Raw genomic sequence first — 20,285 nt, 5'->3', positions numbered from 1 at the left:
CCTCTAGTTGGTTTAGCCAAATCATTAGGGAGCGGGATGTACACGCGGCTGCCACTGCCGGTTTTAGACCTCCTCCCGCTGCTTCCCAGGAGCCTTTGAGGAAGGCGTCCGCCTTCTTGTCCATAGGGTCCTTTAGGACCCCCATATCTTCAAAAGGGAGAGCGAATTTCTTTGATGCCTTAGCTATGGCGACATCTAACTTGGGAGCTTTCTCCCAAAAAGAGCAGGACTCATCCTCAAAGGGGTATTTTCTTTTTGGAGTTAATAGTGTCTTTTTCATGGGTTTTTTCCATTCTTTTTCTTGTTCTAGCCCCCTGAACATGATGTCCTGAACCGATTTTTTGGGGTGGGAATCTACCAGCCCCATAGTGCTTCTCACTGCTTTTATGAGGCCATCGGTGTCTTCTAAGGGGAAACAATTGTGCCCCCCCCCCCCCCGAGGAAGAAGAGGATGATGATGATGACGAGGAGGAGTTAGAGGCTTCTGAACCCGAACTATCACTGTCTGTTTTTGATGCCGGGGACGGGGACCTGTGTCTGGTCTTTTTCCGTTTTTTCCCTCTTTTTAGGGATCTAAAGTGTCTTCCACTTGCTCCTTGATCGTTTTTTAGATCGGCTGCAAATCCGGGAAGACTTTCAGATACTGTCTGCATGTATTACATAGTCTCTTCTCCCAGGCAGGTGGAAGATCTTCTCTACAAATGGCACAGATTTTATGCTTAGTTTTACCTAAGCTTTTCCTCCCCTATAAAAGAGACAAATGATAATCTTACTGTCTCTGACTTTCATGAAGATCAACTTACCACCTCAAGGACCCATAAATACCGGTTGGGAATGCTCTGCATCTGGCTTTTTCCCCGACGCCGTGCTGGACTCCTTACTGTGTTGGGACCTTTGGCGTTCTTTACCGGTGGTGTCCTGGTATCCTTTCTGTTGTCGCCGTTTTTGCTGCCGCGGCAATGCTAGAGGTGGTGGTGATTCTGGCAAGGGTGACGCCGGGTCGCTCATACTGCGGCTGGTCTGTGGCCGTTTCTGCTGCTGCTCTGTTAATGTGCACTGCGGTGACTGGTGCTGCAGCCTGAGGCTCTTTCTGCGGAGCCACTGGGAGCTTGTAACCACTCCCATTTAAACCAAGGATTTCCCGCCGCTTTATTTTGAACGGACGCCTGCGCAGGAGTCCCCACAGCGTCGGCAAGGAGCGCCGACGCAGACGAGCCCATCGGCGCCCATGCGGCTGTCTACTGCCGACGCCTGCGCAGAAGCGCCCCGCAGCTATCGCGAGACCAGCAAGTCCCGGGCATGCGCCGTACTTTCCAAGATGGCGCCCGGGAATACAGATATGGAGCTGCTCACCGGGACTCCCGGTCCTATGCAGCCTGCCCCTAACGCACGGCTCTGCACACCGGGTGGCAGTGCAGTGTGCAGGCTGACGCTTTCCTGGGAGGGCCACGCCGCTCCTTCCGCAACCACAGAGGGACCCCCTGGATATTGCCGTATCTTACCTGGGGAGGTGACCGCGAACTCCTTGTCACCTCCCCCTCACACCCTAGAGGCCCACTAGCCCCCAGCGGTGGCGCTTCGGGTGACTACCCAAGCCGAGGCAGAGGGACCCCAGCTGCCCGAGTCGGACTGGTTGGCCCCGGAATCCCACGTCGATCCTGGTAAGTCTGTAGGTCTCCCATCAAGGACAGGAAACCAACTAATGCGGGAGAGTGGTACCGCCTTTTTATCTGTAGGTTTCCTGTCCTTGGTGGGCGGATCCCCTCTCTCCGTGGTGCCGTCATGGGCGACAGAAAATTATTTTTTACCAGTATGGGGATGATAAAAAAATTCCCCCTTCAACATGTTGTCACAACAAGCACAGCCCAAACATGGAAAATTACCATATTTAGCTGTGCTCAAAGTCCTCTGAACAGAGATCTTTGATGTCCCAATGTCAGATTTAACCAGGATAACCTCTCGCTATAAACTTAGAGCTGGGTTCACATTGCGTTGGGCGTGTCCATTAGACAGACTACGGTTACACCGCGGCATTAACGGGGTGTAACGTAGTCCGTTAACACCGCCATTGAGTCCAGTGTCGGACGCATTGAGTCCAATGTGCCATCATTGAGTGACGGACTCCGAAATGCGGGCTGCAGCGTTTCCGGGTCAGTCACCGCTAGCGCAGATAGAGCTAGCAGATGCTCTATCTGCTCTAGCGTTCTGCCATAATGGCACTTGCGTTAACAGCAGCCCGTTAACGTATGTGTTGAACGGGCTGCTATTAACGCAATGTGAACCCAGCCTAATCGTTGATCAACCCGATCTTTGTCAGACACTATCCTCCAAACTCTTAGTAACTGACTCCATGGCAAGGAGCTCACCATCCTCCTTGGTTGGCTACTATCAAACAACAACAAACCATTCCTATCAGTTTCCTTGACAAAAATATCAGTTTTTAACTTGTCCCCACCTTTATAGACTAAAGTACCAGGGAATTGTATTTGTGTTGTTGACTGTGTCAGAGTAAATTGCAATTCCAGATATATCTGATTCAAATCCATCTGAAAATTGTTTAACTCCTCAGAGCTACCTTCCCGTACCAGAAAAATATCATCTATATAGCGCCACCAGGCTCTGACGTGGCGCCAGAGGATGGAACTGTACACAAATCTGTCCTCAAGTACCGCCATATAGATGTTGGCATGTGTAGGGGCCACATTGGACCCCATGGCGGTACCTCTCAATTGCAAGAAGTAATCATCCCCAAAAAGGAAAAAATTCCATCTGAGGATGAACTCAAGGAATGTGAGGACAAGCCGTGCACACTCCGGGGCCACGTCAGAGCCCGATAACACAGAAAACAGCCTCCAAACCCTTATGCTCAATTGACGTGTAGAAAGACACATCAAAAGAGGCCAAAATGGTTGTCTCAGAAATTGTCACATCAATATTCTCAAGAAAATCATTTGTATCTCTAATACAGGGGTCCCCAACTCCAGTCCTCAAGGCCCAACAGGTCATGTTTTCAGGATTTCCTCTGCATTGCACAGGTGATGCAATTATTACCTGGGCAAGACTAAGGAAATCCTGAAAACATGACTTGTTGGTGGGCCTTGAGGACTGGAGTTGGGGACCCCTGCTCTAATATATGACCGTGCCGAAATGGCATACGGCCGCAATACTCGATCCAAGAAGATGGCCGTCTTAGTAAACAGGGAGCCCCTCCCCGAAATGATCAGCCACCCCGGGGGATTAATCAGATCCTTATGAATTTTAGGTAGTACATACAGTACAGGTGTGATAGGTGCATCAACAATCAAATATTCTGACAGTTTGTGGTCTGAGTCCCATGGCCAAGGAGTCACTGACCACAAGCTGTAACTCCCTCTGGAATTGAAGGGTTGGATTACATGACAATTTTTCATATACTGATCCATCATCCAGTTGTCGCAATATTTCAGCCCTGTATTTAGAACTATCCATTGCTACCACCGCCCCACCCTTATCGGCTGGTTTGATCGTTATTAGGGTATTCTCAGCCAAGGCATTCAACGTCTTCCTTTCAATAGATGTCAAATTTTGAACAGCCCAGATCTAAAATTGTTTCTCATTTTCTTAATGTCTCTCTGTACGAGTTCGACATAGGACTCCACAAAATGATTTTTATTTGGTGGTTGAAAATTGCTTTTATTATATAGTCCCACCTCACGTAAAGTGAAACCCTGTGTCAAATTACCCACATCAGTATTCGAATTATCCACTTTATCAGAAAAATAAGATGATAGCCTCAGTCTCCTAATCAATATTCCAATAATGGGAAAAAGAAATTTATAACATCAAAGAAGGATTCAGGAAGGTAATTTCCAATGTGGACACGCTGCATAGAATGGCTCGTGTGCATGGCTCACAACAGCCGTTCTATGCAGCATGTCCACATTGGAAATTACCATTCCGAATCCTGCTCATACAGGTATTATACATATGACTAGGTTTTTAAATACATCAGATAGGGATTACATATATTAGTTAGGACTGCTCTAATACGGGTATACCTTGACGTTTGGTAGAGCGGCTTAATATACATTTTTTGCAAAAACCTCAACCAAATACCCTGTGTTTTTAAATCATGGAAGGAGCAGAGTAACAGAAGCACAGAGCATGTCATACACAGCATAGAAGCAGCTAGGTCACGGCAGCAGAAAGGATGTCATACACACACAGCATAGAAGGAGCAGAAATACAGCACCACAAAGGATATACACAGGATGGAATGAGCAGGGTCAGAGCTGCACAGAGGATGTCATACAAACCATGTAATGAACAGGGTCACAACAGCACAGAGGATGTCATACACACAGCATGTAATGAGTAGCGTCACAGCAGCACCGAGAAGGTCATACACATGATGGAATGAGAAGGGTCACAGCAGCACGGAGGATGTCATGCATACAGCATGGAAGGAGCAGGGTCACAGGAGCAAAGATGTCAGACAGCATGGAATCAGCAGGGTCACAGCAGCACAGAGGATGTCACACAGCAGTTGTGCCTGTTAAATCCAGCTTATCTGGAGTTTGTGGGATGAGGGGGAGACCACAAGTAGGGGGCACTGTGACTGCATCTATCTTTCATAAGAGCACTGACACAGAGTTCCAATAGAGGGCAGCAGAGTGCACAGCCAGTACATACACCGTGCAGAACTACAATTCCCAGCAGGCTGACGAGAATGAGAAGCAAGGCAACAATCATCAATAAATTGATTTATTTAAAAGAATATGTTACAATTAATTACACTAAAGTGACTTTTACTGAACAAGATTAGATTGTTAGCTCTGACGGTACACTGGTGAGCGCTTCTGTCTCTTCAACCTTCACATTCGTTCAGACAGTAACGATTCCTGATTAGAAGTCTCCAAAATAAATTAAAAAGTACATATAGAAGTCCACACATGAGGGGAGGGCACACACGGGGTCCACAGCCGGTGACGCTTATGTTATTGCTGTTATGGAAAGGGGGGTGGGGGAAGGTCACCGCTGGAAGATTTGTTCTGGTCTGAATCTGCAGAGGTAAACGAGGCAATGGCGACAATGAAGACCCCGCAACACCCAGTAGCGTCTGACCTTCCCGTGTCGGTTCTCAGGGGGCTTTACAAAGCACATGAAGGCACGTCCTGCGCTTTGTGGTCAAGTGCTGCAGCTTAAATTCTCTGCCGGACACCATTGAAGGACAGGAAACGCTAACTTTAGGATTAGTGTGACTTCTGAGTACCAGCCCCCCAACCACTGCCACCGGAGGAGGGGATATAACATGTTCCAGTTTGGCACAAATGTATAGAAAGTAGCACTTCAAATATTTTACCCCACCCCCACTAAGAAAACAGCCGCCATTGCCCCAGCCGTCCCCTCCGAGGCACATACCATGAAATGTATGATGGATTCAGCCCTGCGTGGTCATGTGACTGTGGATCTGCCGAATACTGACTATACAAGGTGATGAATAGGATGTGTGATGACCTCACCCTCGGAAGAATCGGGGGTGCACTCATCCGAAATGTGGAGGAGATACCCTATATACAAGTGCACGTGCAGAAATGTGTCTACAGGGCTGTGAATAGCCCTATTATCTGTGACCTGGTGTGTACGGTGCCCGAGCAGCGCCAGCTTCCCATAGGCCACTGCCAGTCATGGGAGAGAGAGGGGTTGAAGTCGGCCAGGGGGTAGTGTTAGGGGGAGTGTAGGGTTAACTCACACATGCAATGACGACAATGGGGCAAGGGCTCCAAACTACAAAAAGCAACCGCAGGACTTCTGGTATCAGACGTCTTGCTGAGGAGAGGATGACACTGAAACGGATCCTCAGCTGAGGCCTAATGCTCGGTGGGGGATGATTAACCCCTGCAACGCTGCACACCGCTGCCCAGTGCTTTGGAGGTTAACAATTCAGTCCGTCTTCATGACAAATGAGAGGTTGCTGAACAATTAACGGCAGGGTGGGTGGACCACCAGCCGAGGAGGGGGTCCGGATTCCGGCGGCCGGCCGCTAGGTGCTAGTGTCCTTGTGCTGCAATCGTACAATCTGAAAGATGTTCTGTGGAGAAGACAGAGAGAGAAAGGTTAAGTGCCGAGAACGAGTATCACAATGACAATAGCATGCAGACATGGCCGCCGCTGCTCTCTTATGTATGCGGGCTCCACCATTAACGCACAGATGGCCCCAATAAATGAGATGCCAAGCAAAGGGGAGGGGGGAGGTGAGGGCACGTGAGGGGGGACACCTTTGTAGGGGTGCTCAGCAGGGTCAGGTTACCTTGCTGCACGTACTGTCATTAGTGCAGTTCTTATTGTCCTTATCTGTGGCCTCCTCCTCCACCTGCAAAAGAAGAGGGCGAGAGCGGGGTTACATCGGGGCCGCACAGTGGGCGAGCGACTGGAGAGCAGGGCACTTACCTCTTTCCTCCATCTTAGCTCACAGAAGACCCTCTCAAAGCATTCATGCATGTAATTAAACTGCGGGGAAAAGGAGAAATATTCCATCACATGTCATCAGTGATATCATCACCAGGGGGCGGGGCTGACCACCTCACAAGACATACAGGCAGGTTGTCAGCAGTAATAAATGAATCTGGTGCTGTAGTGTGAGGGGTGTGGTCTGACAGGTCATCAGTGATGTCATCACCAGGGGGCAGAGCTGACCTCACACGACATACAGGCAGGTTGTCAGCAGTAATAGATGAATCTGGTGCTTTAGTGTAAGGGGTGTGGTCTGATCAGATCAGGTCATCATAGATGTCATCACTGGGGCGGGGCTGACAACCTCACTGGTGCTGTAGTAAAAGGTGTAGTCTCATGTTTGATCACGTCAGTGATGTCATCAGGGGTGGGGCTGACAACCCCTCACACATGTACACAGCCAGTTGTGAGTAGTACCATTGTGTGAATGAGTCTTGGAGCAGTCCGTGGCCCCGTTTTGCCACAAGATCAAGCATGCTGGAGGTCAGGAATATATACTCACATAAGGAGTGAATATCTTCACCCATCGAGGCTTCTTCTCCCCGCGGGCATATTCGAAGCAGAAGGCCATGCCCTCCTCGTCCGTGTCCCATCGCTGCATCTCGCCCCATTCAAAGGCAATGATCTGATTCTGTAATGAGGGTGAGGGGGTGACAGGAGGTCAAAATGTGACGCGGGAAATCGTGGACATAATACACCATCACCCACTGTACCTCCAGCTGCCCCTCCTCAGTGCAGGCCAGCAGCTTAAAGTGCTTGATGCTGATGGCGGTTATGACGTGGCCTTTCCGTCGCGAGTCACATGAACAGTGAGGGAACATGATCTCATTATAGCCTTCACAGCTCCGTAACATGTTTAGATACTGAAAGAAAGCAGAGAAAGGGAGATCAGCAGAGGCAAAAAGCAACCCCTAGAGGAGCTGCGCTCTGCACCCGCCCATTCACCATCAGCATCTTCCGCTGCTCGCACAGTTTCTGCAGCTGGTAGGCCTTATCCTCCGCCTTAGTATAACCCTTCTTCACGTCGTCCACCGCCTTTAACCAAAAAAAAAAAAAAAAAAAAAGCACAACTTTACTAGTCACATCCAGAGCTGCTGCCTGCCTGACAAGAGTGTGATACGTGCAACACCAGAGATAACCCACAATGCATCACAGCATGCTGCATACCAGACTGGAGTATACAACAGGGCACTCACCTGATGGAAGAAGTATGAGACCGCCAAGTCATTGTCCTTCAGCAATGCTTCTTCAGATGTGGTGAAGAGCCACTTTCGCACCGTGAGGCAAGTGCCGGGAACAGCCGAGGTGTAATTCTGTACGTACAACTTATGGGGGAACTCATTGGGTGCCAACTTTCTGACTGAGAGAACAAACGACAGCGAGGAGATGAATACAGAGTCCCAAAAGCCAGACTGGGCATCCAACAACAATGCCCTGTCCCAAAAGCAACACTGGGCACCCAACGGAGTATCCGTCCCAAAAGCCAGACTGGGCATCCAACAACAATGCCCTGTCCCAAAAGCAACACTGGGCACCCAACGGAGTATCCGTCCCGAAAGCCAGACTGGGTACCCAACAACAGAGCCCCATCTAGAAAGCCAGACTGGGCACCCAACAACAGATCCCTGTTCCGAATGCCAGACTGGGCACCCAACAACGGAGCCTGGTCCCGAAAGCCAGACTGGGCACGCAGCAAAGGAGCCCAATCCTAAATGCCAGACTGGGCACCCAACAACGGAGCATCCAACCAGAAAGCCAGTCTGGGCACCCAACAAGGCAGCAGCTGTCCCGAAAGCCAGACTGGGCAACCAACAGAGCCCAGTCCTGAAAAACAGACTGGGCACCCAACAATGGAGCATCCATCACAAAAGCCAGACTGGGCACTCAACAAAGGAGGCCCATCCCGAAAGCCACTCAGGGCACCCAAACAACAGTGCTCCTGGATGCTACACTAGGCACCTAACATCATAGCTCTGCATGAGAACCACACTGGGCACCTAACAGAGCCCTGCCTGGGAGCCACACTGAGCACCCAAAAACAGAGCTTTCCCCCAGGAGCCACACTGTGCACCCAACAGACTGCACCCAACAACAGACCTTACCCCCAGGATCAAACTGCATCCAACAACAGAGCTTCCCCCCAGGATCCACACTGGGCATCCAACAACAGAGCTTCGGAGCAACACTGGGCACTCAGGAGCTCAGACCCGGGAGTGTCGTGAGGCAGAGATAACAGTCACATACAGGATGAAGAGAAGTAGACATTTCTATCCTACAGGACCTGGACCTCTCCCTAGTGTCAGATGAGAAGAGCTTATTTGGAAAACACAGGCAGTGGAATAAAGCCTGGGATGCAGAACATGTGACTCAAGTTAATAGATAATTATTAATAATGGTACTGACCAAAGGAATGGTTAATGACCTCAAACAACGCAAAGTAGTTTGCTGTGATGGCATCCATCCCGATCTTTGCAGCGAGAGCCTGTGAAAGGTGAGAGAGAGAGTGAGTGGGCACAGACCTGCAGAGGACCCCGCTATCACACAGAGCTCAGTACCTGAAACACTTGGTCTGTGGTACTGTTCTTCTTCACCCGTACAGTGGCAGTGGTCTTGTCAGGTAGCGCCACCCGCAGCTCCACATCGGACACGCCATTATAGTTCTATGGAGAAAGAAGAGGCATTACACACACACGTCATAAATGTCACCCACCCGCGGACATGTGATCTCACCTCATCCGACTCAGACAGGAACTCCTGCATGATATCACTCTCTCCGATGACCCGAATGGAGCAAACTGAGGAAAAGTAAGAGAAGTGCTCAGCAAAACCGTGGCCAGCACAAACTTTGGTCCCCAAAGACTGCACGTTCTCCTACCACTACAAACTCCCCCAGACCCCACACCTGTGATCCTCCCTCATGAACCTTTCTCCAGGTTCGACCTCCAGGCACTTCCTCAAGCACCTTTTTCCAGATACACCTCCAGGCCCTTCCTCAAGCAGCTTTCATCAGACACTCCTCCATGCCCCTTTCTCTAGACACTTCTCCAGGCCCTCCACCTTGTACCTTTCTCCAGATACTCCTCTAGGCCCCTCCTCCGCGCATCCAGCTGCTGTTCTGATAAGGAAAATGGCCACTTCCCTGGCAGCCGAGGAAAGGTGAAGTTGGCAAATTCTCTCTTCAGGTTCTGGTTCAGGATAGCAAACTCGCGGTATCTCTTGGAGCAGAGCTGCCGGCCAGCCATGTACACATTATACACCTGGGTGAGGGAACATTAACCATAAGGACAGGGGAGGAATGTATCCTGAGTGCACGGATCACTTGCGGACATCTGCTTACCACAAACTTCTCAGAGTTCTGCTCCACGTGCTTGTATGTAGGAATGGAGATGGGGACAGCTTGTTTCTCTGTGTAATCATAGAAGGACTGCCCTGAGGAGTCATCGCTGGGGTCCAGGTTCTCTGCTTCATGTGGCGGCACAGACAGGACAGTGAGGACCAGCTCTTTCTCCCCTGCCCGGATCAGATCCACCACTTGCTTGTGTGTCGCACCTTCCACATTCACTCCATTCCTATAATAAACAAGAATACAGATGAGCGAAGAAAGATCCATAGTAGATGACATAAGCAGTGTCTGTACCCCTCACAGTAAAATATATATGATATATTTTTGCTTTCTTGGCCTTTTTTTTTTGTTTTCCCCCAGAGAATATGAATGATAAAACCAAAATGTTTTCTCCACTCATGGTTAGTGGTTGGGTGCAGCCATTTATTGTCAAACTACTGTGTTTTCTCTTTTTAAATCATAGTCACAACCCAAAACCAATACAAATGATCCTGATAAACAGTTCACATACCCCATTTCTTAATACCGTGTATTGCCCCCTCTAACATCAATGACAGCTTGAAGTTTTTTGTGGATGAGGATCTTTATTTTCTCAGATGGTAAAGCTACCCACTCTTCTTGGCAAAAAGCCTCCAGTTCCTGTAAATTCCTGGACTGTCTAGCATGAACTGCGCGCTTGAGATCTCCCCAGAGTGGCTCAATGATATTGAGGTCAGGAGACTGAGATGGCAACTCAAGAACTTTCACTTTGTTCTGCTGTAGCCAGTGACAGGTCGTCATGGCTTTGTGTTTTGGATCGTTGTCATGTAGGAATGTCCAAGTACATCCCATGCACAGCTTCCCGGCTAACGAGTGCAAATTTGCCTCCAGTATTTGCTGATAACATGCTGCATTCATCTTTCCTTCAACTTTAACCAAGTTTCTTGTGCCTTTGTAGCTCATACATCCCCAAAACATCAATGATCCACCTCTGTGCTTTACAGTAGGAATGGTGTTCCTTTCATCACAGGCCTTGTTGACCTTTCTCCAAATGTAACGATTATGGCCAAAAAGTTCCATTTTGGTCTCGTCACTCCTGTCACGGACTTAGAACTTGCAGCTTTCTGCGCCCCGTTACCCTGCTGAACAATAAGGGTATGTTCACACGTTCAGGATTTCCATCCTTTTTTTTTCAGGACAGTTTTTTTAAAAAACTGCAGCTCTTGGCAGAAAACGCAGGTCCTTTTTTTGTCCGTTTTTTGATGCGTTTTTTTATCCTTTTTTTACTGTGTGTTTCCTAGGAAGCTTTTTAGGGCTAAAATGGCTGAAAATACCCTAACCCTACCCCTAACCCTACCCCTATTCTAACCTTCGTGAAAAAAAAAAAAAAAAAAATTCTTAATTTTTTTGTTGTCCCTACCAATGGGGGTGACAAAGTGGGGGGGGTGTCATTTACTATTTTTTTATTTTGATCACTGAGATAGGTTATATCTCAGTGATCAAAATGCACTTTGGAGCGAATCTGCCGGCCGGCAGATTCGGCGGGCGCACTGCGCATGCGCCCGCCATTTTGCAAGATGGCGGCGCCCAGGGAGAAGACGGCCGGACGGACACCGGGACGCCGGGTAAGTATAAGGGGGGGAGATTAGGGCACGGGGGGGGGGCATCGGAGCACTGGGGGGGGGGCATCGGAGCACGGGGGGGCATCGGAGCACGGGGGGCGGGATCGGAGCACGGGGGGGCAGCCACACTCCGCCCACGCACTTCCGCCCGCTCCCCCGCACTTCCTGCTGCAGCGGTTCTGCACATCAAATCGCAGTAAAACCCGCAGATATATTTTTGATCTGCGGGTTTTACTGCGATTTTGACCTCACAATGGAGGTCTATGGGTGCAGAACCGCTGCGGTTCAGGAAGAAGAATTGACATGCTCCTTCTTTTTTCCGGGAGCTATTCAGCGCGGCTTTTTTTTTACAATTTCCGGACCATGTGCACAGTGTGTCCTGTTTTCCATAGGGTACAGTGTACTGTACCCTGCATGGAAAACAGCTGCGGAACCGCAGCGGCAAAACCGCCGCGGTTCCGCGGTAAAAAACGCACTGTGTGAACATGGCCTAAGGGTATTGACAGGATAAGAAAATGAGCGCAGCTGCTCTAATTTATGTTGAATCTTGCGGCACATGATGTGATGGGATGTACATATACCACTTGTTCCTGGTAGGAACATATACAGTGCCTTGCGAGAGCCGGAACTTTCAACCTTTTTCCACATATCATGCTTCAAACAGATACCAAATGTAAATTTTTGGTGAAGAATCAACAATACGTGAAACACAATTGTCAAGTTGAACAAAATTTATTGGTTATTTTAAATTTTTGTGGAAATTCAAAAACTGAGAAGTGGGGCGTGCAATATTATTCGGCCCCTTTACTTTCAGTGCAGCAAACTCACTCCAGCAGTTCATTGTGGATCTCTGAATGATCCAATGTTGTCCTAAATGCCTAATGATGATAAATATAATCCGCCTGTGTGTAATCAAGTCTCCGTATAAATGCACCTGCTCTGTGATCGTCTCCGGGTTCTGTTTGAAGCACAGAGAGCATCATGAAGACCAAGGAACACATCGTTTTATACAGTTCAACTACCTTTTCCCATAGATCTGTTGACAATTCTTTTGCTTTCTCCATTATTCACAATCTAGAAACATCAGTGGCTGGATGAAAGATGCAAGAATTTGTCTGGATCCCAGAAACTCACTCAGCTTTTATGCGCACACACTGATTACAAGCAAACAGGTCACAGGTGAGGATGTTACCTTTAGTAGCAATTCAAACCCATTTGTCTCAACTTCTGTGCATTTTATCAGGCCAAAATCACCAGGGTACGTGAACTTTTTTTGATCAGGGTCATTTTGATATTTTGGGTTGTCATTCTGATTTAAAAAGAGAAAACACAGTAGTTTGACAATAAATGTCTTCACCCAACCACTAACCATGAATGAAGAAAAAGTTTTGGTGTTATTCATATTCTCTGAAAAAAGGATATATTATATAAAAATATATTACACACTGTTCAGTACCACCACTCCTGCCCTGTATCCTGTATACTTGGTGCAATATTCTGTATCTATAAACACCAGACAGCACCATCGCACCTGTCCTGTAAATTGGGTGTAAAATTCGGCATCTATACACCATGCAGCACCACCACTCCTGACCTGTATACTGGGTGTAATATTCTGCATCTATAAACCACCACTCCTGACCTGTATACTGGGTGTAAAATTCTGCATCTATACACCACGCAGCACCACTGCTCCTGTCCTGTATACTGGGTGTAATATTCTGCATCTATACAACACCGCTCCTGACCTGTATACTTGGTGTAATATTCTGCATCTATACACCACGCAGCACCACCGCTCCTGACATGTATACTGGGTGTAGTATTTCCTATCTATATACATCATGAAGCACCACCGCTCCTGTCCTGTATACTGGGTGTAATATTCTGCATCTATACACCACGCAGCACCACCACTCCTGATCTATATACTACACAGTATAACTTCCCATGTCCTGTATATATGCTGCACACTTTTCTGAAAGGCCACAGAAGCTGCAATACCATTAACAAGAGGAACCACTAACCAAACAAAACCACGAATACCAAGGAGATCTAACAAGTCAGGGACGAGTTATAAAAAAAAAAAAAAAAAATATCCTGATCTCCAATGATCCCTTTGAGCACCATCAAATCCATCATCGTCAAATGGAAGGAACATGATACCACAACAAGCCTGACAAAAGTCCCAGCCTAGTCAGGAGCGCTTTAATCGAAGAAGCAGCATAAAGACCAAAAGGTAACACTGAAGGTGTTGCAGTGTTCTCAGGCAGAGACTGGACTATCTGTCTAACTTTTTGGCCACCAAGGTAAACGTTATAGCTCTGGTGAAAGGCCAGCGAAAACTTCCAAGGCATTGTCTCTAAACCCTGGGGTTAGAAACTACGCCCACTGCTCACGGAGTAGATGGTATTGCCTGTTTGTTTTTGTTTTTTTAAACCCCCGAAGGAAAGTATCCTTCTCCATCACAGGGAAGTTTTCCAAACGTGGTCTCCTTGGATTTATGTCCTGAGAGGGGGTTAGCTGAGGACTGTTACCCCTCCCTATTTTAGCCATCTGAAGCTTGAAAGCTCTCATTCTGGAGTTCTGCAGCCTCTCTCTCATCCCATTCTCGGCTTTCTGCAGCAACAGCCTCTCTGTACTGTAGAATAAGCTGCAGGCGCAGATTGGGATCACTTGTTCTCAGCTGTTGTAAGGCCATTTATAAAGTAAAGTCCATAGTCCTAACTGGCGCAAAACCAAAACAAAGCTCATCACCCCAAGAACACCATCCCCACAGTGAAACATGGTGGTGGCAGTATCATGCTGTGGGATTGTTTTTTTCTAGCAGCAGGGACAGGGAAAATGGTCCGACGTGAGGAGATGGATGGATGGTGCGGAATACATGAATATTCTTCAGCCATATCTGTTTCACTGTCAGTGATTTGACACTGGGGTGGAGATTGACTGTGGAGACATTGGGGGGGACAGTGGATGCTCTTGTCCGTTGGCCCAAGACTGCATGGACCAGGGCTCATCCCACTGGACGCCAGCTCTCCCTTCCCGTAGGCATAATGTTACTCAGACAACAATGGGTTAGGGTAAAACAGCATGACAATAAGTTATGACCATCTAACAGACAGCATATAGAACAGTCCCAGCAAAATACCCAAGAAGGTGCAAAATTACAAAGTCTCACCCTTCTGCTAGCTCGCTGGGATTAGAGCAGATGCGACTTCAGGGCTTTCAGGGCTGACTATCCCCATCCCTACTTTTGGCGGGCACAAACAGAAGTTAACAATATGCTTATGAAGCTGACAGTCTATTGAGGTACGTGGGCAGGTGACCTGATTATCCCAACCTGGATTCTCTGACCATATCTGAGGGTTCAATGATGGTAAATGGAGAAGATTTTTAGCCTTCCAGCCAGGGCTGTGGTCCTTAAATTTCAAATCTGTATCCTTCTTAATGGAGCCATGGTGTCCTGGCAGCTGTCCTGTAGAGTGTTCCTGGCTGTGGTTTTGTAAATTCCTCAGATTATTCTTGCAGAATGATAAAAATCCCTTTCTAGACACACATCGGTGCTTCAGCCCGTCATCCACAGGTCAAGGGGAAGATGGGATGAGTTTTTAACTGTCATTGTTTGAGTATTTAAATCAGACAGTTTGTCCTTCACTATTTGCAGGTCAACAAGCTATATGGATTAATACAATGGGTAATCAATATATTAGCAAACATCGATTGAGTTATTAAACAATGTCCCTGTCCCTCAGAGATAGACAATGAGCTGCTGTAAACAGCAACTCAAGAGCAAACATCCAGGCTAATAAGAACAATGGTCTGCTTCTTAACCAAAGAAAAACACAAATTCAATAGTCAACAAATAATAGCCAGTGTCTCCTGGTCTACTAAAAATAGATGTCTGGATAATTAAGCTTGAATGCGGTGTCGTCAGACTGCTACCCCACCTTAATTAGCCAGAAGTGATGGGCTTAAGGTACCGTCACACTGAACGATATCGCTAGCGATCCGTGACGTTGCAGCGTCCTGGCTAGCGATATCGTTCAGTTTGACAGGCAGCAGCGATCAGGATCCTGCTGTGCCATCGCTGGTCGGTGCAGAAAGTCCAGCACATTATTTCGTCTCTGGACTCCCTGCAGACATCGCTGAATCGGCGTGTGACGCCGATTCAGCGATGTCTTCACTGGTAACCAGGGTAAACATTGGGTTACTAAACGCAGGGCCGCGCTTAGTAACCCGATGTTTACCCTGGTTACCAGCGTAAAAGTAAAAAAAACCCAAACACTACATACTTACCTTCCGCTGTCTGTCCCCCGGCGCTGTGCTTCTCTGCACTGTGAGCGCCGGCCAGCCGGAAAGCAGAGCACAGCAGTGACGTCACCGCTGTGCTTTCCGGCCGGCGCTCACAGTCAGTGCAGGAAAGCACAGCGCCGGGGGACAGACACCGGAATGTAAGTATGAAGTGTTTTTGTTTTTTTTTTCACTTTTACGCTGGTAACCAGGGTAAACATCGGGTTACTAAGCGCGGCCCTGCGCTTAGTAACCCGATGTTTACCCTGGTTACCAGGGGACCGGCATCGTTGGTCGTTGGAGAGCTGTCTGTGTGACAGCTCTCCAGCGACGCTGCAGCGATCGGGATCGTTGTCTGGATCGCTGCAGCGTCGCTAAATGTGACTGTACCTTTACAATCATTCTCCACTTATCTAGGACAGTCCAACAGTATGACTTTAAACACAGACAAAAGTAGATAAACACGGCACTCTGTGAGGATATGAGTTTTGGTGCTCGAGTAGGGTATCCAACCCTCAGTCACAAGTATTCAAGAATCACCCGGCACTCAAAAATAGTGAAAAGTAACAATTTCAGTTTATTATTATCCAGACATAGAACCTGTTTGTTTGTTGAACGTTTTCGGTCCCAGATGGACCTTCTTCATCACACTAAATGCACGCTTCTCCTCGGCGACCTAGCACGCCACCAGTGCTCCAGCTTCACCACGTGCTGACCTCCGGATCTCTGTAGCGCCGCTGTGCACTGCACACCCCAGATGTACACACTGCATTTAGTGTGGTGATAGCCATTATATTGTCAGAGGGATCCCCCTACTGGCCATACGCATTATCCTTCCATTCCAGATAAATTGAACTGTTCTGAAGAAGGTCCATCTGGGACCGAAAACGTTCGACAAACAAACTGGTTCTATGTCTGGATAATAATAAACAAATTGATACTTTTCACAATTTTTGAGTGCCGGGTGATTCTTGAATACTTTAAACACAGACAGGAATGTAAGAGGTCTCACCTTTATGACAACGAAAGTTTGTATCAAGTTTCCTCAAAACATATTCCATGCCTTCCTTGTGAATAAATTCCACAATCCCCATGCCATCCTTGTGCCTATCAGCATAGCAGACATATCCAGTCTCTCTCATATGATCTTTCAGATCCTGACAATTTCCCAATTGGAGGGGGGGGGGGGGGGTTCCGATACGAGGAATCTGTATTTAGTTCGCCTGGAGGGGGTTCTGTTCTTCAAGTGGGGACCTCCATATCCTCCCCATGGCCTCTGGCTTGACCTGTGAAACTCCACACGTAATTGACGAGAACTAAACTCGTATCCATTGCTTCAACACACTGCATCCTAAGGATCCTGGAAGATGATAAGGGCGAATGGTGTGTCACAGCCTCTTCCATGATTCTTCAGCTCGGTGGTACTGATCCACCTGTACGGATGGAACAATTCCTCCAGCTCCTTCTCCCGTACATCTGTGTCGGTAAATTGCCCGTGTAAATGTTCCCATACCCCGAGCGCTGACCCCCAGCCAGGGAGATGGCTAATTGCAAATGGTGTTCTGGGGGAAGGGGGGGGGGATAATATCTGGGCTAGCTAGGGTGATGGAAGATCCAGTGTTCCGAGTTCCCTGAGCCTTGATATCACTGATCTTGACCAGTTGTATATGCCAATGGATGTCGGCTGGCATAGGGTGGAAAATCTGCCATATAGTGTGAACAGGATATATCACTTCATCCTCTACTGGTGAATCTTGTGGGTAGCATACCTCAGACCCGGATGGCTTGGCTTGACAAATGTTGACTGATGGACCACAGCAGATGGGCTTCAGGAATGGGGTCCCGGCCCTGTAGACAATCATTGGCCCTCTGTTCAAGGTGCCTACACGTATAACAGCGGTGTGAGTTGGGCAAACTACGGGTCCTGTTTGCAAATTTTTGCCCTAGTGGGGTTTCTTCTGCGTAGCAGTATAGTCCTGCTCAAATGGCTGTTGGTCACTAGAATCCTTGGTTGAAAGGTCTCCTTGGATCGAAAGGTCTCCTTGGAACTCATCGAGCTGCTTGCTCTGGGGTGTCGGCTGCCCACTCTCGTATTGCTGGGGTCATTTTCTCCATAAGTTTCTCAAGCATGATCACATCCCGGAGGGCATCAGCAGAGTGGGCAGCCCAACCTTCGAGCCAGAAGTTGCAGTGCAGGCGGAGTTCACTGCCAAGTTCTACATAGGAGGCCCCCTGGTGAGACAAAGGCCTGAACTTGGTGCAATATCTCTCTGGGGTGATGGTAAAAAGGACCAACAGGGTGTCCTTAATAACCCAGGCCATCCTGAGGCCCAAGTGACCAGTCCGCATCCTGTGCCCAGCCAGTCAAATTAGTCCACAGATATTTTGCCAAATCTGCTGTGGGCGCATGGTGCATCATCAGCAGGGTCTCAAAGCTTTGCAGATGTTCATCAACCTCTGTATTGGACTCAAATACAGGCATGTCTCTGTAGCGAAGATGATTTCCTTGGTGGTCGGCAAGGAGGTACGGTGTGGCACTGGCTGTAGGGCAGGGTGGATAAAAATCAATGTACAAAAAACAAACAAAAAAAAAAAAAAAAAAAAATCGGATTTTTTTTATTTAAATCGGATTTTTTTCAATAAACTGCTTTTTGAGGAAAATATTTTACCATCCAAAGGTTCTTCCATCATGAGATAAAGCTGAGTTGTTTAACTCAGTAGAATAAAGGCTGTATATGTGTAACATTCACAATGTCATGCTCTTCCAGAGGTTTCTGTAGGATTAGTGGGCAGTTTCTCTCCTATATTATCACAGACGCTCGCTTTACTTACGCAGTTCTCAAAACTGAATTTGACTCCGCAGAGGTCCCAGCCTCTTCTTCACGGCAAAAATGTTACAACATGAACAGAGTTGAGAAAAAGACCTTAATCCTATTGTTCTACAAACCTATGAATACAGAATCAACCCCTTCAGTGCCAAGTCCAAGAAGTTAGACAATATGTTTCTGATTGTTTGGAGTGGAATAGATCTGCACAACACAAGAAGAATGTGAATCTAAGTGTGAGTAGGAGGAAGGGCAAGCGGACAAGAAAATGAAAGTGAAACTTTGAGCACAATACTGCAGCATAGCCACAGACAGACAAGTCTGGATCTGTTTGTGTGTACGATCTGAGGTTTATTACATTCTTTCCTTATAATGGCAGCAGGCCGTAAAAGAGACCCAGTTTGGGAATCTTTTAATGAAGCTCCTTGGCCTATCGGTAAGGCAGGCATGCGTGTAAAATGCAAACGATGCAACAAAGAGATGCAAGGCCTGGTGGCGCGAATGAGGCAACATCATGAGAAGTGCGGTGATGAAGATGACCAATGAAACACTTCTGAACAGGCAGGATCTTCAGGTTGGTAAACATTTTTATTGAATCCTATTTCTAAAGACTGAACTGTCATGTGTGAGAAAAATTATATTTCTTATTATTACTGCATGTTACTGTCATTTGGTACAGTTATGAAGAAAAACAAATATTCCTTTTGGGGCAGGGGCAGTGATGTGTTGTGTACAATAAGCAGAAATTGTATAAACAATAAAATAACAGCATTGACTTTTTTGTTTAGGGGAATTCATGGATTCTGGAAACTATCCACCTCCAAGATCACCATCATCCTGTTCTACAGTTTCAGAGTTATCCATCCAGGATAGTGCTTCATTAGCAGCAGCATCATCATCAGACACCCACAGCCACATATCACCATCACCCAAAAGGAAGAAAAAACATTTACCTCCTGGAACCACCATAGATAGGTTTGTGATAAAGGTACCTTCACACATAACGATATTGTTAACGATATCGTTGCTATTTGTGACGTAGCAACGATATCGTTAATGAAATCGTTCTGTGTGACAGCGACCAACGATCAGGCCCCTGCTGGGAGATCGTTGGTCGCTGAGGAAAGTCCAGAACTTTATTTCGTCGCTGGACTCCCTGGAGACATCGCTGGATCGGCGTGTGTGACACCGATCCAGCGATGTCTTCACTGGTAACCAGGGTAAACATCGGGTAACTAAGCGCAGGGCCGCGCTTAGTAACCCGATGTTTACCCTGGTTACCATGCTAAAAGTAAAAAAAAACAAACACTACATACTTACCTACCGCTGTCTGTCCTCCAGCGCTGTGCTCTGCACTCCTCCTGTACTGGCTGTGAGCCGGAAAGCAGAGCGGTGACGTCACCGCTCTGCTTTCCGGCTCCCAGACAGTACAAGAGGAGAGCAGAGAAGCAGAGCGCAGCGCTGGAGGACAGACGGCTGTAGGTAAGTATCTAGTGTTTGTTTTTTTTTACTTTTAGCATGGTAACCAGGGTAAACATCGGGTTACTAAGCGCGGCCCTGCGCTTAGTTACCCGATGTTTACCCTGGTTACCGGCATCGTTGGTCGCTGGAGAGCGGTCTGTGTGACAGCTCTCCAGCGACCAAACAGCGACGCTGCAGCGATCCGGATCGTTGTCGGTATCGCTGCAGCGTCGCTTAGTGTGAAGGGGCCTTAAGAACTAGCAGATTAGAAAA

At 47.7% G+C, this 20,285-nt stretch overlaps 1 protein-coding gene across 1 annotated transcript in view; it reads right to left on the bottom strand.

Annotated features, from left to right (window-relative positions):
- Positions 1 to 4,727: 4,727 nt before the first annotated feature.
- The window catches only part of SNX27 (sorting nexin 27), a 58,576-nt gene continuing 43,018 nt past the window's right edge, over positions 4,728 to 20,285 (bottom strand). The window contains exons 2-13 of the mRNA XM_069768445.1: positions 9,830 to 10,061; positions 9,557 to 9,749; positions 9,223 to 9,287; positions 9,048 to 9,152; positions 8,896 to 8,974; positions 7,689 to 7,852; positions 7,438 to 7,527; positions 7,206 to 7,355; positions 6,995 to 7,123; positions 6,430 to 6,489; positions 6,290 to 6,352; positions 4,728 to 6,070 (exon numbers count right to left, since the gene is read on the bottom strand). Of these exons, the coding sequence (XP_069624546.1) occupies positions 6,023 to 6,070; positions 6,290 to 6,352; positions 6,430 to 6,489; positions 6,995 to 7,123; positions 7,206 to 7,355; positions 7,438 to 7,527; positions 7,689 to 7,852; positions 8,896 to 8,974; positions 9,048 to 9,152; positions 9,223 to 9,287; positions 9,557 to 9,749; positions 9,830 to 10,061 (1,378 nt within the window). The 3' untranslated portion in view covers positions 4,728 to 6,022. The remainder of the gene's footprint in view (positions 6,071 to 6,289; positions 6,353 to 6,429; positions 6,490 to 6,994; positions 7,124 to 7,205; positions 7,356 to 7,437; positions 7,528 to 7,688; positions 7,853 to 8,895; positions 8,975 to 9,047; positions 9,153 to 9,222; positions 9,288 to 9,556; positions 9,750 to 9,829; positions 10,062 to 20,285) is intronic.

The sequence above is a fragment of the Ranitomeya imitator genome, chromosome 1, assembly GCF_032444005.1.
Source record: "Ranitomeya imitator isolate aRanImi1 chromosome 1, aRanImi1.pri, whole genome shotgun sequence".
Lineage (NCBI taxonomy): Eukaryota > Metazoa > Chordata > Amphibia > Anura > Dendrobatidae > Ranitomeya > Ranitomeya imitator.
This window is presented reverse-complemented; position numbering and strand designations above follow the sequence as displayed.